Source organism: Ambystoma mexicanum, chromosome 3q (assembly GCF_040938575.1).
Source record: "Ambystoma mexicanum isolate Mex_15411 chromosome 3q, UKY_AmexF1_1, whole genome shotgun sequence".
NCBI classification, from domain to species: Eukaryota; Metazoa; Chordata; class Amphibia; order Caudata; family Ambystomatidae; genus Ambystoma; species Ambystoma mexicanum.
Window position 1 is genome coordinate 147,482,400 of NC_090926.1, and position 25,399 is coordinate 147,507,798.

General features: G+C 47.7%; 1 protein-coding gene across 1 annotated transcript in view; it reads left to right on the forward strand.

Annotated features, from left to right (window-relative positions):
- The window catches only part of TSPAN31 (tetraspanin 31), a 345,617-nt gene that overhangs the window by 262,731 nt on the left and 57,487 nt on the right, over positions 1-25,399 (forward strand). The window contains exon 4 of the mRNA XM_069653349.1: positions 15,762-15,902. Within this exon, the coding sequence (XP_069509450.1) occupies positions 15,762-15,902 (141 nt within the window). The remainder of the gene's footprint in view (positions 1-15,761; positions 15,903-25,399) is intronic.

Below are 25,399 nucleotides of genomic sequence, written 5' to 3' on the forward strand. Positions count from 1 at the left end.
CACAATTCTCAGGGAGAAAGACAGATCTTCAGGTTCCCGACAGGGTGGCTCGAGACCTTCAGTGGTGGGCCTGTCAGGAGAACATTCTGAAAGAACAGTTTTGGCAACCCTGGCCGGAGATAACAGTAGTCACGGATGCCTCACTCACGGGGTGGGGAGCCCACGCCAACGACTTGACCATCAGCGGTCGTTGGTCACCATCGGAGTCCAGACTACACATCAACCTGGTAGAGCTGAGAGCCATCAGACTTGCGCTGAAGGCGTTCCTGCCAGCTGTACAGGGGAAAAACGTCCTGATAATGACGGACAACACGGTGGCCATGCATTACCTCAACAAAAGAGGAGGCGTCGGATCACTACCCCTGTGCAAAGAGGCGATGCAGCTCTGGTTTTGGGCAATCCAAGAAGGAATCTCTCTATCGGCAGTTCACCTAGCCGGAGAGAAGAACTTGACAGCGGACGCTCTGAGAAGGCAGAGCACAGTCTCCCACGAGTGGGAGCTAGCTCAGGAAGTCCTTCAAGAGATCTTCGCCCTTTGGGGAACCCCTCAGGTAGATCTGTTCGCCACCAGCCTCAACAGGAAGTGCGATCTGTTCTCCTCAAGGGAATTTCCCCCGAGAGGAGCTCTGGGAGACGCGTTCATAGTGGACTGGGAGTTTCCGCTTCTGTACGCGTTCCCACCGGTCCCTGTCATTCCTCAAATGATCAGGAGGTTGAGAAGATTCCGGAGAACCATGATCCTAATTGCTCCGGATTGGGCCAGGAGAACGTGGTACCCGGACCTTCTAGACTTGTCCATCTGCCCTCCAATTCGACTTCCACTCAGAGAGAACCTACTCTCACAGAAGGGAGGTCAGGTTCTCCATCCAGACATCAAAACCCTCAACCTTCACGCTTGGCTTCTGAAAGGCTGAGGTACAAGGATTGGGACCTCCCTGATGATGATATGGAGGTGTTGCTTTCGGCAAGGAGGCCAGCAACAAAGTCTTTATACCGCTGCCGTTGGAACAGATTTTGCAGCTGGTGTAGAGAACAGAATATCGACCCTTTTTCATGTGGTACACCAATGGTTTTGTCCTTCCTACTATATTTGGCAAATTCAGGCCTTCAAGTTGGCACCATTAAGGGCTATCTCGCAGCGCTATCCATCTTTAAGCGCACTGCGGAAGAACCATCCTATTTCAAGTTACCCTTGGTAATACAATTTCTAAAGGGGTTAACCAATGTTTATCCCCCAAGACCATTCCAAGTTCCCCTATGGGATTTAAACTTAGTCCTAACTTTCCTGATGGGCACACCTTTCGAACCACTCCATTCTTGTTTAAGATTCCTTACCCTTAAAACTGTTTTATTAATAGCAATTACATCTGCTAGAAGGGTGAGCGAAATTACAAGCTCTTTCTTGTAAACCCCCTCACACTATCTTTCACAAAGACAAAGTTGTCCTGCAAGTGAAGCCTAATTTCCTCCCAAAGGTGGTTTCTGAATTCCATATCACTCAGAAGATTACCCTACCATCTTTCTATCCTCCTCACCCGGGGAAAGAGGAAGAGAGGTTACACAGGCTAGACCCTAGAAGGGCTTTAAGTTTTTACATCAGTAGACTAGCCAGGATAAGACGGGCAGACCAGCTGTTTGTAGGTTACACGGGTCACAAGCTGGGGTTACCAATAACTAAGCAGACCATTTCCAGATGGATCATTCTAGCCATTCTGGAATGTTATAAACTGGCAGGAAAAGAGCCCCCTCAAAACCTTAGGGCTCATTCGACCAGAGGTATTGCAGCTTCATCGGCCCTCAAGAGGAATGCCGGTTAAAGACATCTGTGCGGCCGCTACATGGTCGTCTGTCCATACCTTTATACGATTTTACAACTTGGATTCCTCCTCCAGTCAAGAGACTAGGTTTGGAAGGGCTGTTCTGCATTCTATTCATCAATAGAAGACAGCATGAAGTCAGTACTCCCTCCTCCAATAATGGAATACTGCTATGGGAGCCTATCTAAGATGAGGAATACGTCGGAGGACACAATCCCTTCGAAGAACAAGTTACTTCTTACCTTGTAACGTTCTTTCGACGGGATGTTCCTCCGACGTATTCCTCATCGACCCTCCCATCCATCCCCGCAGTTCTACTTCCCTTGTTGTTGCAGCTTACGCTCCTTCAGGGTGATTAGTTTAGTCCAGAAAGCATTATTGTGGGCTACAAAATGGAACTGAGCAACGGGCGCTGCGCGCGGCCTTTATAGCCAGGATGACGTCGGCGTCGATACGGCGGCTGTCGAGGGACATCGACTCGGAGGACGTCGACGCGCAGCGCCCTCTAGAGAAAAGATTTTCCGAGGCCAGCAGAGCTGGAAGGAGATATCTAAGATGAGGAATACGTCGGAGGAACATCCCGTCGAAAGAACGTTACAAGGTAAGAAGTAACTTGTTCTTCTGCATGTAGCATGGCGTTGAAATCCATCAATGCTACTTGTACGCTCGCAAGGTTCAGCCAAACACTTTGGGAGTGAGCTTCATCGGAGGCTGACTACCTCCCGGAGGGAGAAGAAAGGGAAGCGTTTCTAAACATCATTAAGGATGGTAAAGAGGGAATGTGCAAATCAAACTGCCTTCAACTGGCATCGATTCTGCTGACAGCATCAGCAGGGCCATGGCGGCAAGTACAACAACCAGGGGATTTGCTTGGTTGCGGAAGTCTGGTTTTGCTCCAGATGTGCAAAGCAAACTCTTGAATATGCCTTTTGATGCCTCTTCCTTGTTTGGTAAGAAGTCGGTTGACAGTTTAGAAAAGCTTCAAACATCAAAGGCAGCAGCAAAATTCCTGGGAGCTGCAATCTGTCAGACACCATATCGCCCCTCAGGAACCTCTTGGAGAGGTAAGTCCTTTCGCTTCTATTCCACGTTCGGAAGAGGCAGAGGACAGCCGGTTCAAAGGGGTCAGAAAAGATTCACCCGAGGTGGACGGGTTAAAAATACAAAAGCCGCAGCAGCAGCAGGTGCCTCTTTACCCTCGGCATCTGCATCAGCCACCTCCAAACCGCTCTGAGGATTCTTCTCAGAAGACACCAATAGGTGGCAGGTTAACTCAACATCTGACGGAATGGCAGGCTATTACGTCAGATGCTTGGGCATTGGGGACAGTTGCCCAACGTTACTGCCTGCCTTTTCTACACATCCCTCAGTCATCCACCGGGGAACAGCTCTCTGAAAGTTCCAGATCCGCTCCTCTTGCAGGAAATTGTAGACCTGCTAGAGAAAGGTGCCATAGGAACAAGGGCTGGTACTCCCCCCTACTTTCTCATACCGAAGAAAGACGGAGGACTGAGCCCTTTCTTGGATTTACGAGAAATGAACAAGTTCCTCAGGAAGGACAAGTTCAAGATGGTAACTCTCTCTCAGATCCTTCCAGCCCTCCAGCTCCAGGGCTGGCTGGTATCTCTGGACCTCCAGGATGCTTATTTCCATGTGCCAATCCGTCTCAAACCCAGGAAATACCTGAGGTTCGCAATTGGCGGCTCTCATTATCAATTTCGAGTTCTGCCATTTGGGCTGACCTCCGCCCGAGGGTCTTCACCAAGTTAATGTCGGTAGTGGCTGCAAGTCTAAGGAGGGGAGGGATTCGCGTCTGCCCCTACCTGGACGATTGGCTGGTCAGGGCTGTATCTTCGGAACAAGCTCAGATCCAGCTAGATTATGTCTGCCACTTCCTTCACAAACTGGGCTTCTCCCTCAATTTAAAGAAGTCCCAGATGATACCATCACAGAGATTCCAGTTCATCGGAGCGGTCCTGGACACTTCTCTGGGAAAAGCCTCACCACCAGAGGTGAGGGCTCAAGATATTCTGCAGATGGTCACCAAGTTTCAAAATGCCCAACATCTCCCAGCCTTCAACTTTTTGCGGTTGCTAGGCCTCATGGCATCCTGCATCTTCCTTGTGCCAGAGGCTCGCCTGAGAATGAGATCTCTCCAGTGGGCACTAAGAACCCAGTGGTCGCAGTTCTCAGGAGAAATGACGGATCTCCTTCAGATTCCGGACAAGGTAGCCAGAGACCTTCATTGGTGGGCTTATCGAGAGAACATTTTGAAAGGAGAACTGTTTTGGCAACCATGGCTGGAGATAACAGTAGTCATGGACGCCTCGCTCACTGGGTAGGGTGCCCATGCCAACGACTTGACCATCAGTGGTCGTTGGTCTCCATCGGAGTCCAGACTACACATGTAACGCTCACCTGATTCTCGCAGAGGCGCCGGTCTTGACTGGGCGACTACCGTATCTTCAAAGGTGATGTGCAGCACCCGATTGGCTCTTTGGGCTGGACCTCTGTGCCCTGTATGCCTGACGTGCAGAGTAAGATGTCTGCAGATAGAAAATACGGGGTTAATGAACTGGGGTTATTGGGGTGTCCCTATCTCTTTCCTCTTCTCCTCTCCTGTAGACCCCCACAGGTTAACGCTCTCACCTTAGGTAAGTGAATGCCGAGCTCTCCATCTGCCTCGGGGCAGGGTGCTGTAGCCAGTTTCTTCACTGGATAGGTAGCGCAGGCCTCTTGACTTCAGAGGACTGCTGTCCGTCGTTTACTGCACGAACGGTAAGTTTCGAGTAACTCAAATGTCTTTAAAGTCTTTAATAATGATGTCTCTTGTTTTGCAGGGTTCCGGCGATGGCGGATGACGGGCTGAAGTGAGTTGAAGATGGAGCCCGTGTGATGAATAGAAGCGCCTGGAAGCACGTAAGTAAGCGCTTGTTGCCAGCTTCACAAAACGCTCTAACTGTCTTTTTATTTTGCAGGTACAAGTTCGGAGCGGCTGCAGGGTGCCGGGATACCCACTGGGTTAGATGTGGAAAGGAGTAATGGCACGTGAGTATTAAAGTTCCCCAATGTCTTTAAACGCACCTTGTTTTGTCTTTCAGATGCGAGATGCAGCGCCGACGGCCTCCGGAGCGTGCGAAGAGTTGGTAAGCTTTTGTCTTTCAGATGCCGGAATGCAGTGTGAAGACCTCCGGAGCGCACGAAGAGTAGGTAAGACTTTGCCTTTCAGATGCCGGAATGCTAACCTGTTCTTTCTTGTCTTTATAGGTGTTGCTGAAGACTGGATTCAGGATGGTAAGCCTTTTTCCTTAGGCCCAGGACCGGATGCAGAAGACACGATGAGCGTTCTGCTGCAGAGGGTGCAGAATAACGCAAAGCAAGATTCATCCACCGGGTGTGGTTTAAATAGCCTCCTGCAGTGCTTAGGTGTCTCCTTCCACAGCCACGCCTAAGTAAGAAAAGAGTTCCTGGTAAAAAAAAGAGTTCCTGCCTTCCAGAAGAGTTCCAGTGTTCTGAATCTAGGGAGTGGCTCCAGCCCCACCCAACAGGAAAAGTAGTTCCAAACAGAAGAGGATCAGAGGCTCAACTGGCAGGCAAGTAAGCAGCATGGTCTGCTGCAGGTAAGTCCACCCAAGCATTATGAGCCCGGCGCTTCCAGCGCTGGGACTGGGCATATTTATGAGCCTGGTGCCACTGGGTCCAAAAGGTCCCAATTGGGACTGGTTGGCACTCGGAACCTGGGTTATGGATCTGCTTCCAAGGGAGTTGGGGAAAACCCTGGCCTTTTGGAAGCAGAGATCATGACAACACATCAACCTATTGGAGCTGAGAGCGATCAGACTAGCGCTGAAAGCTTTCCTGCCATCAGTACAGGGAAAAAATGTCCTGATAATGACGGACAACACAGGGGCCATGCACTACCTCAACAAAAGAGGAGGCGTGGGATCACTGCCACTGTGCAGAGAGGCAATGCAGCTCTGGTTTTGGGCAATTCAAGAAGGAATCTCTCTATGGGCAGTTCACCTAGCTGGAGAGAAGAACTTGACGACGGACGCTCCGAGCAGGCAGGACACAGTCTCCCACGAGTGGGAACTAGCTCAGGAAGTCCTTCAGGAGATCTTTGCCCTTTGGGGAACCCCTCAAGTGGATCTGTTCGCCACCAGTACCAACAGGAAGTGCGATCTGTTTTGTTCAAGGGAATTTCCCCCGAGAGGAGCTCTAGGGGACGCGTTCGTAGTGGACTGGGAGTTTCCACTCCTGTACGCGTTTCCACCAGTCCCGGTCATTCCTCAAATGATCAGGAGGTTGAGAAGATTCCGGAGGACCATGATCCTAATTGCCCCAGACTGGGCCAGGAGAATGTGGTACCCGGACCTTCTGGACATGTCCATCTGCCCTCCAATTCGCCTTCCACTCAAGGAGAATCTTCTCTCACAGAAGGGAGGTCAGGTTCTCCATCCAGACATTAGAACCCTCAACCTTCACGCTTGGCTTCTGAAAGGTTGAGATACAAGGATTGGGACCTCCCCGATGACGTCATGGAGGTGTTGCTTTCGGCCAGAAGGCCAGCAACAAAGTCTTTATACCGCTGACATTGGAACAAATTTTGCAGCTGGTGTAGAGAAGAGAATATCGACCCCATTTCATGTGGTACACCAACGGTGTTATCCTTTCTACTCTATTTGGCAAATTCAGGCCTTCAAGTTGGCACTATCAAGGGCTATCTCGCAGCGCTATCGATCTTCAAGCGCACTGCAGAGGAGCAATCGTATTTCAAATTACCCTTTGTAATACAATTTCTAAAGGGATTAACTAATGTCTATCCTCCAAGACCATTCCAAGTTCCCTTATGGGACTTAAATTTAGTCTTACATTTCGTGATGGGTACACCTTTCGAACCACTCCACTCTTGTTCGCTAAGATTTCTCACCCTTTAAACTCTATTATTAGTGGCACTAACATCTGCTAGAAGGGTGAGCGAATTACAAGCTCGATTTTGTAAACCCCCTCATACAATTAAGTTGTCCTACAGGTGAAGCCTAATTTCCTCCCAAAGGTGGTTTCTGAATTCCACATCACTCAGAAAATTACCTTGCCTTCATTCTATCCTACTCCCCATCTTGGGAAAGAGGAAGAAAGGCTACATAGGCTGGACCCAAGGCGGGCTTTAAGCTTTTATATCGGCAGACCTGCTAGGATTAGGCAAGCAGACCAACTGTTCGTAGGTTACTCGGGGCACAAATTGGGACTACCAGTAACAAAACAGACCATTTCCAGATGGATTATTTTGGCCATTCTGGAATGTTACAAACTAGCTGGGAAAGAGCCTCCTCAAAATCTTAGGGCTCATTCAACCAGGGGTATCGCTGCCTCTTCGTCCCTCCAAAGAGGGGTTCCGGTTCGAGACATACGTGTGGCTGCTACATGGTCGTCCGCACATACATTCACAAGATTTTACAACTTGGATTCCTCCTCTAGTCAAGAGACTAGGTTTGGCAAAGCCGTATTACATTCTGTTCATTCCTAAAGGAAAACATGGCGTTTTTACTCCCACCTCCAATTACACACCACTGCTATGGGAGTCTATCAAAGATAAGGAATACGTCGGAGGACACAATCCCTTCGAAGAACAAGTTACTTCTTACCTGGTAACGTTCTTTCGATGGGATGTTCCTCCGACGTATTCCTCATCGCCCCTCCCATCCATCCCCGCAGTAATACTTCCCTTGTGGTTGCAGCTTACGCTCCTTCAAGGTCAATAACAAATTCATGCAGGACTTATCTTATGCTACAAAACGGAATTTAGCAACGGACGCTGCGCGTGGCTATTTATGGGCATGGTGACATCGGCGCCGATACGGTGGCTGTCGAGGGACACCAACTCGACGGACGTCGATGCGCCGGGCCCTCTACTGAGGGAAAAATTTCCCAGGCCAGCAAGCTGGAGACGAATTATCAAAGATGAGGAATACGTCAGGAACATCCCATCGAAAGAACGTTACCAGGTAAGAAGTAACTTGTTCTATCTAGGTGCGACACGGGCTAAAGTTGAGCATTCCATCAAGTCCATCTGTATGGGAAATGGATGTCCCCAGAGAGAATCTGGGATCTCTGGGCTGCATTAGCCCACTTCCTGTCACTCCCAGTTAACATTGTGATGGTGGTTCCAGGGGTTGATAGCCTTATGGCCTCTTGTGTCATGGCACTGCCCCTGGTGAGACTCTGGATGTGAAAGGTTCAATTGCACCTGACTTTGGTGCAGTTGAACTTCCCTCGGGGATGAAGACAAAACTACACATTGTCTTCCTCCCCGGCAGTCTAACATGAAAACATGCAGGGATGTGCCCTTCTTACAATCTCTGGGGGATATCCTTGCCAGGAGATCTGTCTTCATGATCATATACTTTTCCTTCTTGGGGCGGGCAGCCACTCTAACGGAACCCTCAATCCAGGATCTTTGGGTCCGCTCTAGATGATTGATTACACGTCCTGGAGCCTCCCAGCCCAGATTGGGATTGGACCATGGTTGCAGATTGGTCATAAAAATGTGTGATTGGGCTATCTAGAAAAATGCAGTATCCATTCAAACCACTTTGTGGTGGTGCTGAACAAGGAGGCAAATTCCCTCAGACTCTTTTGCTCAATCACAACTCGGTACTCCACCCAGGAGCAGCCAATTCAATCTTCCATTGTTGGGGTTTTCTTCAAATAGACTTTTTTTTGCCACTTATATGAATTCCAAGTGCTCCCTTTTGGGTAGACTAGCCCAATCTTTGTGTGATCCCTCTGTGTTGCTGCCATTGGACCTGACCTTAGCACATGGCTTTCCTCTGATTCCTCTGCTACAAACATTTTGAATGGATTGTGTCCTCCCACGTATTCCCCATCTTAGATATTCGTATCGTCAGCTTTGCTGCTTCGGAAAAACATTGTCCACACCAGAGGGCGCTGTGCTAGATGTCGTGGCGTCTATGTCCCTCGAGGGCTGCCGTAGAGCGTCAGCGTCATCCGTGATATAAATGGCTTGAGCCGCGCCCATTGGCTTCAGTTCAGTTTTTCCAAAAGCTTTTGCTTTGTGTGTATGAAAATGGTGCTTCAGTCTTTCGAGATGTCGTCATCTAATCCTTTTATCCCTAAAACTGGCTTAGAAAAATGCCAGAATTGCGGGAAGAAAATGTCCACAACTGATCCCCATCAAGACTGCCTCTGGTGCCTTGGTCCCGGCCATCGAGTTGACTACTACAGTGCCTGTCAAACTATGACTGGTAAACGACTGGGTAGATTGGCAGTGGGGGAGGGATCTTCGAAGGCCTCTTTGAAGAAAAATAAAGGCTCCCCGGAGTCTAGGGAAGCATCCCGGCATAAGTCAAAGTCTAGGTCGAGGAGTCGGTCAAGAAAATCTTCGTCTTTGAAGAAGAGACGTCACCAGTCTCCTTCATCTTCTGATACAGGGATTATCATTTGTCGATCTAAGTATGATTCCCCTAGAAAATGGGATGCTTTTAGAGCCTCAATGATGCAATTTTTCGAGAATGCGGGCCGACCCTCTCGAAGAAATTGCCTGAAGACCAGAAATCATCAAGGGTGTCGTCAAGAGAAACCTCTGATACCTCATAAAAAGAGCAAGACGGGCCTATTGGTGCATAAACCGAAGGCGACACTAGACAAAATGCTGCCAAGTTCTAAACAGTCATCTAAACCTGTGTCAAAGATTTTCTCGACACCAGTCCCAAAGGCTCAGTCGAACACCTTCCTCGACGGCGCCTCTATGCAAAGCACCTTCGACTTTATCGAAGCCAGCGTCGACAACCTCAACTCCTTTCTCGAGGACATTTATTCCGGCGCCATTAACGACGCCATTGGCGAAACCAAGGTCGATGCCCTCACAAACCAGAGGTAAAATGTATACCCCTGCTTCAAAAAAAGACTCAAGTCTATGGCCTCTATTTATGAGGAAGAACAATCCTCTGAGGAGACTCCCTTTCCCCCCCCCCCCCCCTTTTGTGGTGAAATATGGTCCAAAGAATGTTCCTGAGGAACTAATTGACGCTCAGTCAAAAGTGTTTGACATTGGACGGTCTCCAAACAGCTAGTGGTATAGACACGTCACCTGAATTGGAATTTGACAAACCTGACTCAGCTGATTATGCTGACTCAGCATATTGAAATATTATGAATAGGGTGGTGGAGTTCATGGGATGGAGCAGAATTTCACCCACCTACGAACAGGATGACATGAAGGACCTTCTCAGTCAAGGTCCTCAAAGATCCTGTTCTTACTTTTCATTCAGCACTTCAGAGGAAGGTTATGGCTGCATGGGAAACCCCAGAATCTGGATTGGCGGTAAACAAATTTTGCTAGGAATTGTAGACCCTCATCCTCTGATCCTGACTATTTAACTAAGCATCCTACACCTGAAAGCTTAGTAGTCCAGGCAGCTACATCCACCAGGCAATCAGCATACCCCTCTATTCCACCAGATAGGGATAAGAGAATTGATGCCTGGTCTTGCAAGATTTTTTTATTCGCGCAGTATGGCTTTGAAGTCAACAAATGTGACTTGCACCCTTGCAAGGTTTACATACACCCTGTGGGATTGTATTAGTGCAGCGACTGAACACATTCCTGAGTGCAAGGAACGGGACGGCTTCCTTGCGATTGTAAAAGATGGAAAGGAGGCTATGGGGGAATGTCTCCAGTCATGACTGGACACTGCTGACAGCATCAGCAGGTCCATGGCTTCTAGCACAATGCTACGCAGGTTTGCGTGGCTGAGAAAGTCAGGCTTTGCACCGGATGTGCAGGCCAGACTTATGCCATTTGATGGCTCGAGGTTGTGCGGCAGTAAGGCGAATGAAAGTTTTGAGGAGCTGCAGATCTCTAAGGCGGCGGCTAAGTCACTTAGCACCTCCATATGTCAACCTCAGCAATACTCCTACTCAGACTCATCTTCCTGGAGGGGTCATCCTTTTCGTTTTGTTTCCTTATTTGGAAGGACAGGAGGACAAAGAAAATGTCCTCGGGGTGGATGAGGAAAAGGCGCTAGATGAGCCCCAGCAGCAGCAACTGTCCCCGCAGCTGCCTCTAAGCCACTCTTGAGTCCTTGACCCTCAAGACCCCGGTGGGAGGTAGGATCTCTCAGCATCTGAACGAATGGCGGGGCATTACTTCAGATGCTTGGGCACTGGAAACAGTGGCTCAAGGTTACTGCCTTCCTTTTCAGAAAAGGCCTCAGGACCATCCACCGGGATACAACTGTCAAGATTCCAGATCCGCTCCTGTTGAAGGAATGTTAACCCTGCTAGAGAAAGGTGCAATAGAACATGTACCTGTAGCGGAGAGGTACAAGGGTTTGTATTCCCCATACTTTCTCATCGCAAAGGAGGACTGGGGATTGAGACCCTTCTTGGATTTAAGAAACCTGAACAAGTTCCTCAGGAAGGACAAGTTGAAGATGGTAATCTGTTATCAGATCCTTCAGGCTCTCCAACTCCAAGACTGGTATGTATCATTGGACCTTCCGGATTTACTTTCATGTGCCAATTCATCTCAAGAACAGAAAGTACCATAGGTTTGCGGTTTGCAGTTCTCACTATCTGTTGCGAGTTCTGCCATTCGGGCTGACCTCTGCCAGAGGCTTTTCACCAAGCTGATGGAGGTAGTGGCAGCGAGTCTCAGGAGAAGGGTATTCACGTCTACCCCTACCTGGACGATTGGTTAATCAGGGCACGTTCACCCGAACAGACCCCGAAACATCTGAGCATGACCTGCCACTTCTTACCCAGACTGGGCTTCTCCCTTAATTACAAAAAGTCACTTATGATACCATTCCAAAGACTCCAATTCATCAGAGAAGTCCTGGATACTTCTTCAGGGAAAGCCTCATCTACCGAGGTGAGGGCTCATCACATTCTGCAGATGGTAACAAAGTTCCAGAATGCCCAACTTCTGCCGGCCTTCGATTTTTCTGAGGTTGCTTGGCCTCATGGCATCCTGCATTTTTCTGGTGCCGAAGTCCAGATTGAGAATGAGATCCCTACAATGGGCCTTCAGGACTCAATGGTCCCAATTTTTGGGGAATATGTCAGTTCTTTTGCAAGTTCTGGCCACAGTGGCTCAGGATCCTCTATGGTGGGCTTGCAAGGACAATATTCTCAAGGGAGAATCTTTTTGGCAACCATGGCAAGAGATAACCGTAGTGACGCCTCACTCACGGGGTGGGGAGCTCCCACCAACGATCTGACAATCGGCGGTCGTTGTACTCCATCGGAGTACAAACTACAAATCAACCTTTTGGAGCTGAGGGCAATCAGACTAGCACTGAAGACTTTTCTGCCCTATGTACGGGGAAAGAATGTCCCGATAATGACAGACAACACAGTGGCCATGTACTACCTCAACAAGATAGGAGGCGTAGGGGTCACTACCACTGTGCAGAGAGGCAATGCAGCTCTGGTTCTGGGCAATACAAGAATGAATCTCTATCGGCAGTTCAGCTAGCCGGAGAGCAGAACACAGCAGCGGAAGCTCTGACCAGGCTGAGCAGTCTCCCACGAGTGGGAACTAGCCCGGGAAGTCCTTCACCCTTTGGGGAACCCCGCAAGTGGATCTGTTCACGACCAGTGTCAACAGGAAGTGCGAACTGTACTGCTCAAGGGAATTTGCTCCAAGAGGAGCTCTAGGGGACGTGTTCTTAGTGGACTGGAAATGTCCACTCCTATACGCGTTTCCTCCAGTCCCCGTGATTCCTCACCTAATCGGGAGGTTGAGGAATTTCAGGAAAGCCATGATCCTAATTGCCCCCGGATTGGGCCAGGAGGACATGGTACCTGGACCTTCTGGACATGTCCATCTGCCCTCCAATATACCTTCCACAAAGAGGATTTTCTCTCGCAAGAGGAAGGTCGGGTTCTCTATCCAGAGGTCAAGACACTCAGCCTTCAGGCATGGTTTCTGAGAGGCTGAGATATAAGGATTTGGACCTCCAGGACGACGTAATGGAGATTTTGCTTTCGGCCAGAAGGCCAGCAACAAAATCCTTGTACCAGTGTCGTTGGAACAAGTTGTAACTGGTGCAAGGATAAGAATGTGGATCCATTCCTATCTGGTACACCTATGGTACTTTCTTTCCTATTACATTTTGCCAATATGGGGCTCTAGATTGGTACAATAAAAGGATACCTAGCTGCGCTTTCTATTTTTAGCGCTCCTCGGAAGAGGTGTCTTAAATCAAAGTTCCATTAATTGTGCAGCTTATAAAGGGTCTTACTAACGTGTACCTCCAGTCCCATTTCAAGTCCCCGTTTGGGATCTAAATTTAGTATTAAAATTACTTGGATGCATTCCTTTCGAGCCTTTGCATTCTTGTCCGCTAAGGCTTCTCACTTTGAAGACAGTCCTACTAGTGGCTATTACATCAGCCCGCAGGGTGAGTGAGTTACAGGCTCCCTTGTAAGCCTCCTCACACCATCTTCCATAAAGACAAAGTTATAATTAGTCAAATCGTCATTTCTACCAAAAAGAGTCTGACTTTCACTTGTCCCAAAAGATCACATTGCCATCTTTCTATCCTCTCCCCTCATGCAAGTAAGGAGGAACAAAGGCTCCACAGGCTGGACCCAAAAAGGGCTCTTGGCTTTTATATTTCTACACTGGCAACATTTCAGCAAAGTGACCAACCTTTAATTGGATGTACTGGCCACAAATTGGGCCTAGGAGTAACAAGAGACCTTATCCAGATGGATAATTTTAGCAATTGGAGAATGTTACAGGCTGGCAGGTAAAGAACCTCCAGATGGGCTAAGGGCTCACTCTACTAGGGGCATGGTGACTTTGACGGCTCTTCAGAGGGGTGTCCCAGTTAAGATATGTGCAGCGGCCACCTGGTCGTTAATGCACACTTTTGTGAAACACAATTTGCTTAGATTCGACCTCCTTCCAAGGAGGTATTTTTGCTAAGGCCATTCTACCTACGATGCACAAATAGAATTAATTAGTACTCCCCCTTCACCATGTTCACTGCTTTGGGAGTCTTATCTAAGATGAGGAATACGTGGGAGGACCCAATCGATTCGAGGAATAAGTTACTTACGAACTGTAATGTTTAGTTTGGATGTTCCTCCTGCTGATTCCTCATCGACCCTCCCAACCTACCCCTCCGTACAGTTTATGTATTTTACACTCCGTGTTCCTTGAGAGCTTACAGTCTAGGGGTACACCTTATCACCTCAGTTGAGAATATTGAAAAACAGAACTGAAGCCAACAGGCGCGGCTCGAGCTATTTATATTACGGATGACGTTGCAGCTCGACGGCAGCACTCGAGGGACATCGACGCCAAGACATCGCACACATTGCCCTACAATGTAGATTTTTTTTTTCGAAGCAGCAAAGCTCACGATACGAATAGCTAAGATGAGGAATACGTGGGAGGAACATACAATCGACTGATTCTAATATCCCCTCACTGGTCAGTGAGATTTTGGTTCTATGATCTCATCAATATGAGCTAAGCTATGTTTCTATATCCTGCTACCTCTATTGCAGCAAGGGTGTGGGCTCGGGTTCTGCATCCCATCCTTTGGTATCTTCGTAGCTACCAATTCACTTCATTTCACTTTGCCAATTTATGGGTCAATTTGGCTCATTGTCGCTTTGTATTTACTATCTCCCGCACTTCCATGTTGGAATTTCTGCAGCTCTAAATGCACTATTGGGTGCTTTGTTTGGTCACTGGAAAATCAATTTTGGTTATGGTCATCATGGTGTTCTGTCACTGCTGGGCAATACATGTATTTTTGGAACAACTCACTCCGCCTCGGTTGGAAAGGAAAGGTGCAGCGGGGATAAAGGTCACCTATATATGAAAGAAAGTGTGCAGCAGGGATAAAGGTCACCCATAGATTTGCTTAGATCTTGCCCATGTGGTGCAGTAAAATGGGGAAGTTCCATGCACGGTTACTTCTGGGACTCCTGCACGTTCTCATACATTTCGTTCTGAAATTCAATTAGCTTGTTTACACTTCATTTTTTTGTTTTTTCTTCTCTGGACCACTGATTAGTATAATATTCCGAAATAATACAGTTTTTGATTGTGTGGGTTTAGGATTGTATAACTGCATATCCTCTTTGCTTGGCACTAGTTAAAATCGGTACAAAATAAATTAACTGTCTAATGTGTGCAGGAGAGACCGACATCTAACGAAGCAGCATGTGTTCCAAATTCAGTAGCTTTAACTGGGTTTTTTTTTTTTTTTGTCATCACATCTTCCATTTCAGAGATGAATAGAGGGCATATTGAAATTAAACATTTGCTTGGTGTTTTAATTGTAGAATATTTTATAGTATGTAATGTGTACATATGTATGCTTCAAATCGGTGTGCAGTTAAAAAGTCAAACATTGTCGAAAGTCATAATGTTGAAAAAAAATGTCAATTTTTTTTCCTGAATGCTTTCTTTTTTTATTTACGTTTTTTTTTTGTTGGGTTCCGCAAGTAAAAAAAAGGGGCAAAACAAAGAAAAAATTACTAAAAAGCGGATTGGGGGGGGGGGGGGCCCATTACTCTTTTTTTTTTCGACATTATGACTTTCGACATAATTTAATTCGACATTATCACTATAAGCCCTTCAAATCCAAACCGGAGGAAAATGTTTTTCCTATTGTCACCTACTTGCCATAGTAGAGTGGTTAACCTTGCCCAATCATTAAACATAACATTTCCAAAGGTTGCATTGCTCCATACGCCACTTCTTAATGAAGTAATATTTTGGCCACACATTCTCTTAAAAGGTAGATGTCATTTTAATTGTCTCGCACGCAAGAAAATAACCTGGGACAACCATTGTGGAGTTGAGCTCTGCCCAAAGATCATGTATTTTATTGGGCTGACATAACGGAAGGCCTGCTGAATTGTTTATTTTCGTTTTCTATTTTATCATTTAAGGAACAACTCCTCAATGCCACGTGGGCAAAGATGAGCAACAGCACCAAGATGGAACTTGAAAACACCCTGAACTGCTGTGGCCTTGTTAATGACTCCAACCATACTGAACAGTTCCAGAAGGACTATCTCTCCTGCAACGCAGTAAGCAGCACGTCGTGTGGCAGATTGCGTCTGAGGCTTGGATGCTCTTGTAGAGCAGTGGCAGGAGTGGGCCAAGTACTGCCGTCTTTAGGAATAACTAGCTTGTTTAGGCTTGTGGATCTTAGAATCGCATGCTTTGCATAGCCGTCATCTAGTGGTTGGTGCAGTGTATTCCATAATAATGTTTTCAATCTCAAAGGATGTCGACTGGGTGTTAATGTAATGCTATCCCTACTGTGACTTGTACTGTAGCCATGATACCTCGCGTGTCGAGGTAGTCTGATAATTATTTTTTTTCTGCCATCGGGTTGGTTGCACTTCTCGAGTCTTTACTCGTTATATATATGTATGTGTGAGCAGATTTAATGCAACAAAGCCCATGACATTCAGCATGAGCAAGTCCACTTAACTGTGTGCCCCCTGTTGTGCAGCGTCTCAGATTAATTATATCTGCTTAATTCGTTCTTCCAAGTAAAGGTTTGTCCACTTAATTGCAAGGGTTTTGTTACACTAAAGGTTCTTCAGCGACCGCTAGCGAGGGAATTCAGCCTTAGCCACTGCACATGTTGCACTACCATGTTTCTTTGGGGCCCACTAGCCATGGCCTTTTCAGCCATCGTCACTGTCCCCACACTTCGGCTGTGGCCACTGTACATGGTGTTCGGCCGTGGCCACGGTACATGTTGCATCAGTAGGTGTCTTCGGGGCTCAGATAATCGTCTGTGATGTCATGCACATTATTGATGTGCTCAGTTTTGTCATCTGTGATGTAATTGTGATCATACACTGCAATAGGGGGCGCATAGTTAAGGTGGACTTGCTCGTGCTGCATTTCAGGCTTTTGTTACTACATCTGCTCATCTTCACCAAGGGTTTTTTCTCCACTGAATTTCAACAGTTTTGTTACACTATAGTTTCTTTGCAGCCTGCTAGCCATGGCCTTCGGCCACACCCATTATCTCATTATGTAGCTGTAAAATTCTCTTTTTTCCCCAAAATCCTTTTTTTTTAAAAATTCTTTGCCCATGGTTGGTATTCCCCCCCACAGATAATTGAAATGTTGCGTTATCTTAAAATGCTCAGCCCCACAGTTATCCCTCAATGCTTGCAAAATCCCAAACTCTTCCCTGACCTCGGGGGGACTCACCAAGTGCCTCCCTCTTGCCATGCTTCCTCCACCTCCCCTCACGGTGCTCTGTCCCTCCCTACCCCTCGCCTATCCCCCACAACATTCTTCATTTCATGTGCCACACTTTCATTCCCGATTGTTTCTTCTGTTGTAAACGCGGTTATCCTGCGGGATGCCCATGCTTCACATGGTGTCATTTTTTCCCCACCTCTAGTCTGATGCAATGTCCTTTTCAATCCTCCAAGTAGCTTTTTCTCACTATTTTGCACCATGGGAGATCAATGCACCATAGGAGATATAGCTATAAGTTTGGGAGAAGGGGGCACCTCGTCCCTGTCAAATATAAAAAAAAAAACTACTGGATGAAATAACCCCAGACCCGTCCCGGAAAACGAGTCCATGCTTTGTGCCCAAGTTGTTTTGGTCCAGTTCTGGCCCGTGGTTTTTGCGCTTCGTGGAATCTACTTCAAGAATGGCTGCAAGAGGTCCCAGAACCAACACGGTCGCACCTGCTGGTGGTCGTGGCAGAGGGGGGAGGCAGGTGAATCGAAATATTCTTAAAAACACCTTGGATGCTGCAGAGACCACAGGGAGAACATTAGAGGAATCTTACCTGTTTGGAAAGGCAGTGGATGAGGCACTAGAGACGGCGAAGAAGGAACATGACTCTGAAGTCATTAAACCAGTTAACTTGGAGACCCTACCAGAAGCGAGGCGGTTGCTCTCGCCGCTCCTTTCGCAGACCATCTTTCCCACGTTCCCCCCACAATCAGTACGCAACAGGAAATACTTGGTCCTCTGGTCAGGGGGCAGCAGCCTCAAACCAATATCGGCCAAGATGACAACGCCGTGGCATAGGAATGGGTAGAAGCACCACCCCTAGAGGCTCACCAGCCTCAAATCAGAAATACTTACAGATCCGGGTCCCCTCCATGTCCCCCCGGTCGGGGGGATGGATAACCTCATTCTTCCACGCATGGGAGGGAATTACCACAGACCAGTGGGTGCTGAAGACGTCACCCACGGTTACTGTATCGAGTTCAGCAGGCCACCTCGATACCATCCACTGAAGTCCAGGCGTTTGTTAAAAGAACATCTGAAGATCCTACTGCAAGAGGTAGAGTTCCTGCAGGAAAAGGGCACAATCAAAGCCGTCCCCGTTCTACAGGTAAACAAAAGTATGTATTCAGTGTACCTCCTTGTATACAAAAAAGGATCTCGCATGCGCTCCGTGATAACTTGTGCCCAGCGAACAAATTTGTTAAGCCACAAAAGTTTAGAATGGTAACATTGTAAGAGGTAATCCCTCTACTGACATAGGGGATTACATGGCAACATTGGACATAAAAGATGCATAATTTCATATTTCAATGTTGCCAGCTCACAGAAAATACTGAAGGTTCATGATAGAGGACAAACACTATCAGTTCAAGGCACTTCCCTTCAGCATTGCCCCAGCCCCAAGGGTATTTACAAGGGTGTGCTGGCAGTAGTAGCTGCTCACCTGCGCAGGCAATCCATCCCAGTTTATCCCTATCTCAACGACTGGCTAATAACGGGGGATTTGTACTGAACATGCCTATCAAACACCCAAAAGACGATGGATCTACTCTTCAGTCTGGGATTCTCCATAAACGGGGGAAAAGTCCAGCCTAGACCCCAGTCAAGTCAAATAATTTCTGGGGGCTCTAATTCTCTCAATGCCCGTGGGCTGTAGTGCGCTATACAAATGTAAAAAATAAATATATAAATAAAAAAATTCGGACAGAAGACTGCCTCGTCTTCCCCTCCAACGAAAGGGTTCAAAACCTGCTGCTCCAGATCCCTCACTATGTAGCTGGTAGAGAGGTGACGGTATGCAAAGCTATACGACTGTTAAGGATGATGGCCTCCTGCATTTACTTGGACCCACATGCACGTTTGCGCATACGCCCCATGCTCAGCCAATGGTGTCGGGCCAGTGACAATGGGACGATCTAATGATTGTCTCGGTAGCCCTTGGACTCTCTGCAGTGGTGGTCCAGGGGGGAAAACCTTCACCACACCCACAGTAGAAGCCACTGTCACCACGGATGCATCTCTCATGGGATGGAGGATGGTGGGGCCCTCACCTCTTTCATCCGACATGGCGCACAGCGTTTGTCCCCAGCAGTAGCATCCATCGACCTAAACCTGTTGGAGTTGTTAGCAGTGTTCAAAGCCCTGAAGACCCTTTTACAGGGGACACAGCTACAGCAGAAGACAGTGCTAGTCCTCACTGACAGTACCCCGGCCATGTATTACCTGAACAAACCAGGGGGGACACACTCTCCAGGGATATCCAAACTGTCCCAAAACATATGGAAGTGGGCTCTCAACATGTTCCAGGGGAACTCAATCTTCTGGCTGACGTGCCCAGCAGAGCCTTCCTGCTAGCCACAGAGTGCGAATGGCGACCACATGAAGAAATCATCTCCAACGTTTTAGCAGAATGGGGCTTCCCAGATATCGACTTGTTTGCAACTCTGGAGAACTCACAATGCCCTGATTACGCCTCCATGTACCCTCAGAACCGCTCCAAGGGGATTGGTCACTGGATAACATGGTCAGGGACATTTTTCCGTTTTCCCTGCCCACCCCCCCCCAAACAAATCCTTCTCCCCTCCCCCACGCCCCGACTCCCCTACTCAACAAGATAGTCCACAAAATACACCAGGAACCAGTCGCTAGGACTCTGGTGGCCCCAATGTGGCCCTGCCATCCCTGGTTCTCCCATCTGATGGGGTTGTCAATCTCCCTTCCAATGAAGCTACCTTGCCCATACAACATGCTATCGCAGGACAGAGGGGAAACACTCCATCCATGCCCGCAAACTCTCAACTTAGCGGCCTGGCTCCTGAAGTCATAGAGTTCGTGCACCTCCAACTTTCTCAGTTGCATGGATATACCTAGTGAACCAAGAAAGCCTAACAGCAGACATTTCTACTCCAATAAATGGAAACCCTTCGTTATCTGGTGCAATTCCAAGAGCATCAATCCCATAAACTGCTCTCCAACACATTGTATTATACCTGACTCACTTGCTAGACTCGGATCTGGTTTTTAATTCCCTGAAGGTCCACTTAGCTGAACTTTCAGCGTATACCATGTCCCAGAAGGTGTCGTGGTGGAAATTCCCAGTAATTGAGGCTTTCATGGAAGGGGTTAAAAGACTTCATCCCCCTATTTCAAACCCAGCTCCCGGATATGACCAAAATGTGGTTTTAACTAGACTAATGGGATCTCCCTTTGAACCTATGCATAAGGCTAGCCTTAAAGCACTCACTTACAAGACCACCTTCCTAGTGGCAGTCACTGCAATAAGACGAGCTAGTGAACTTCAGGCCCTTTCAGTTCAAGACCCATTTGTCACTATCCACAAAGACAAGCTAGTTCTGCATACTCGCCACGGTTTGTGCCCAAATTCATTTCAAAGTTCCATGTGAACCAATCAATAGAACTACCCATATTCTTCCAGATCCCCACTAACGTGGCAGAAAGAAGTCTTCACGCATTGGATGTGTGCAGGTCAATCCTATATTATCTTGAGAGGACTAAAGCACCAAGGAAAACAAACCAGTTTTTCGTTTCAGTGACAGCTGGTAGAGAAGGGGACCCTGTCTCTAAATCAGCCATCTCAAAGTATATTGTCAACTGCATCACTCTGCTACACTCTTGCCAATAGAGATCTACCCTTCAAGCCTAGAGCACTACTCTACTCTGGGCACTGGGGCTTCCATTGCATTCATTGCAAATGTTCCTCAAGTCTATTTGCAAAGCGGCAACCTGGAGTTCTGTACACAACTTTACAAAACACTCCTGCCTAGATAATCACTCTAGGTCTGATTCTCAGGTTGGACAAGCGGTACTAAGACCTCTTTTCTACTGTTCCTTCTCACTTCCCACCACCAACTCCGTGTACTGCTCGCTAGTCCATGCACAGCATGTGATTCTAAGCAGTTTCACAACCGTCAGAAGACCTGTATTACTTACCGTAATAGCATTTCTGATGATTGTATCTGCTTAGATTCACATTCGCCCACCCTTCCTCCCTGCTCTGATGGAAGGAACATAGACCTCTTACTACTATTTTCTCTCTGTACTTACTCGCAATAGTCCTAAGGCTCCCTCACTGCAAAGAAAATACAATCGGAGGGACCTCGACGCGTGAGGGATTTCGGGTACACTACCCGTCACGTTGGGGATAGTGTTGTAGGCACGCCCATGTCGACGTCCCCTATCGATCCTCCAAGATGCAATACTCAGTGATTACCACTATATGTCGGATTATATGCACAGCATGTGAATCTAAGCAGATGCAATCATCAAAAATGCTATTACGGTAAGTAATGCATGTCATACTCCCATGCTTTTCAGAAGAAAATAAATAATGTTCCTCTTTACGCGTATGCCGTTCTGGAATTAACGTGCTGATAATTCCGTTTACCGGCATGTGTCCGGACCGGCATACTCCAAGTTAGCTGGTGGAGAGCGTGGGCACCCCACCAGCAAAAAACAGCCGGTATTATTGGTAATTCCCCACCCATGGAGTCCTAAAGAACTCTATGGAATGGGGAATTCCCACCCTTCCCGCCATTTGTAATCTGTCGGTAATTACGGCAGACCAAATGGCAGGAACGGTATTACTGTTTGGTATCCTGTGGGATTTACCGGCAGGAGACCACCAAACTTATGAGGCCCAATGTATTTGGGTGGGAGGAAAAAGCCAAGTAAGCTTTGAATGTGGCAACCGTTCCTGTTTGAGTGAAAGTTAAATGTTGAGAATGGTGCAGTTACTGAATGCAAGTTGCATGTGCATAAACATACCAAGAGTGTTATAAAGATAATGGTGTAAATACCTTTGTTTAATGGCTGGGAACCGCCATTGGAACCTCTGCTGAGGCATTTCTGCTGCACCTCCAAACAATGGTGACGCACTGCTGGAATCTATGCAATCCAGACTTCTTCCATATGACCACAGGGAACAAAATGGCTGCTCCCATCTTTGGAATAAACTGGGTTAGTTACCTTTTAGAACTCCTGTTTTCTGAAAATGCACCTACTGGCCCCTGTGCAGCTTACCTCGTGCCTGGAATTGGAACACTGACTCTCCTGCTAGGTCTGACATTTGGTAGGACCTGTGACCAATGAATGTCGAAGGCGGAGCGTGCCTTAATCTGCTCAGCCATAGCCTGCAACTGTATGATGGTGTCATTTACATTTTTCACAGGTCAGCAGTTTTCACGAAGACTATGGTTCTCGCACTGCATATGTTTTGCTGTCCGTCTAATGTTGGTAATTCCTACCTGCTGAAGGAGTCTCGTCTATTGAGACAGTAAGCTAAACACACTTGCTAATGCCAAACCTGAACTACTTCCGAAGTAGGTTAAGGCAGAAGGGAGCTACATCTTGCAGATTACATTTCAGTAAGAACATGCACACGACGACAGGGCAATGCAGTTATAGGCAGTAAATGTCCGGCCAACATGGCAGTCACGGGTGGCAGTGTTTTCATAAGAGATCTTCATTACCTCCTCTGGGTACCAGACCTTTTAAGAGTGCACATCATGAAGTGCACTTCCTCAGTGGTATTCAAATGCAGTATTTGCATTCTCCTGGCAGACCCTTTGCATTGGGCACTGATGCAGGTGCAGAACCATTTGCACATCAATGCAAGACCATACAGGCTCAGAAGTAACACTAGGATTATGAGGGCAATCTGCACAATGGATGTTCCAAAAGAGCCCAGGGTGCCAATGACCCAATACTAAATGGCACACCCTGAATGTGGGTTCTCCATGTAGGGCAGCTACCATGTGGCAGATGCGAGCGACAATAGCAGTGGTGTTGCCATTGGAATTTGGGACTTAAGTGCAACATTCTCTTTTCGGGAGCGCGCACATAATTTGCCTTTTATATAGCGCTACAAACACTCAGGCATCTGAGCGCTGCTTATTATTACCAACAGTGTGTGGTGCTCATTTATCAACCTCGGAAGGATGAAAGTCTTGGCCCTGCTGGAATTCGAACATGTTGGCATTCTCTGCACCATAGATTGGATAGCCACTCTGACAGCAGAGTCAGGTAGTTGGCAGTGGTATTCGGAACATCTTCTGTGAGTCGGGATTAGCGGGATAACCGAGCTCGGTTCAACTTGACCCCCAGCCCTGGGATGAGGTAGCCCATAACGGTTGCAACTTTACCAGCTGGAGGCTCTCTTCTGGTGAGCGTGGGATGGAAAGGTAGGAGTGCAGGATGGCAGGCAAAACATACACAACTGCTCCCACCCCAATTGATAGCCAAGGGTAGACTTTATCCACGCAGATTTATTGGGTGCCACTGTAAATTGTGCAAACCCCTCTTATGAGAATGACAATCCTGGAGTAAAGTCAAACATAACCTTGATAATCACACTGGAATTCGTCGAACAGTAATGTCAACACTGTTGTCCTGTGAATAGTACACCCTGATTGGTAAGTGCTGCTGTTCGAAGGGATTGTGTCCTCCGACGTATTCATTATCTGTGATAGATCTCCAGCTTGCTGGCCTCGGAAAACATTTTCAGTAGAGGGCGCTGCGCGTCGATGTCCCTCGAGCCGATGTCCCTCGTCAGCCACCGTATTGGCGCCGACGGCATCACGCGTATAAATAGACTCGCGCAGCGTCCGTTGCTCAGTTCCGTTTTTCCGCGCTTCGTGGTGCCTCGGAATATCGTTGCTCAGTTCTTCAGTCAAATATACTTCATTATTCTTCGAGAATACCGACTCGTACTCGATGGCTTCCTCATCCGAACAGATGACTCCACGGTCTGGCTTCAGAAAATGTCGAGACTGTGGAAAGAAAATGTTGTTGACGGATCCTCACAGGATCTGTTTGTGGTGTCTGGGAGTCGAGCACCATTGTTTGGAGTGCGAGGACTGCATGTCCATGACGGCGAAAGCCTTGAAGGAGCGTAAGGGGAAGCTCCAGAGAGGTAAGGCAGTTAAAACTTCTTCGAAAGTTTCCTCGGCGGAGTCGAGAAATTTGTCTCCTCGCCATCACAAAAGACATTCTTGTTCTGGGTCTTGAAGCAGTTCCCATCACTCTTCGAGATCTGAGCATTAAAAAAAGACGTTGAAGATCCCCCTCCTCTTCTTCTTCTTCCGTTTCCCCGAAAAGGGTCTTCTGCCCCTCCTGGCTGATTGGGAGGAATTCAGGAAAAAGATGCTTAGCGTCTTCGAGAAAGCAGCCTCGACCCCCTCGAAGACTGCTGAGGGTGATACCCTGGGTGAAAGACCCGAAAAATAAAAACGCCGCGAGTCGCAGCACCCGGCCAAAGAAGCTACTCGAGAGCGTCACAAACCCTCGAGTAAAGGCAGTCGCGTCTTCGACGCATAGATCTGCATCTTTGATGCCATTATCGAAGGGTTCTTCGGCGCACAGGTCAGTCGATTCGACGCAGACATCGACGCCGAGAAAGGACAAACCCAGGCCACCCCACAACCAGTGGCCATACCCAGAGCCTCGATCATGAGAATGTCGTCGACAACCTTGAGTAGAATTCCGATACTCTCGAGTTGCTCGAGGCCTCTACCGACTTTCTCAACGCCTTTTTCGATGGCTTCGATGCCTTTAACGTCCGCGTCGACGTTTTCTTAGCCAATTATGACGAATTTGGCCACTTCTGCTCTGGAAATGGGATTTATACCATTTCCAAGATCTGATCATTCCAGAGCCTTAACATCTATTTATGAAGGAGGGGAGAATTCGGATCAGGAGAGACCTTTTGAGTTGCAAGGATCTGCAACTCCTGTACCAGAGGAATTTAGCTCTGAGGAAAGTAGGTTTAAGGACCTCCAAGAATCCTTACATGAAGCAAGTGGGTTGGACACTTCCCCCCAGAAGTGCAATTTGCCAAACCGGACCCAGGCGAACATGCCGAAACCCCTTATATAGACCCTTGATGGCAAGGATAATAGAGTTTATGGGGTGGTCTACACCCTCACCTGCTTTTCAGCAAGACGACCTCAGACATTTTGGTTAAAGGTCCACAGGAGGATCCTGTGGTGCCATTTCATGCGGCATTACAAAGGAAATATTGGCAAACTGGGAAACCCCTGAGGTTATCCCGGCGGTTAACAAAAAAATGATCAGCCAAGTATAGGGTGTCTACTGCTGACCCTGAATATTTATCCAGCCACCCAACTCCGGAAAGTCTGGTTGTGCAGGTGGTACATCGGCTTACCCTACTTTTCCACAGGACAGGGATGACAAGAGATATGACTCTATGGCCAAAAAAGTCTTTTCTGCATGTAGCATGGCATTGAAATCCATCAATGCTACTTGTACGCTCGCAAGGTTCAGCCACACA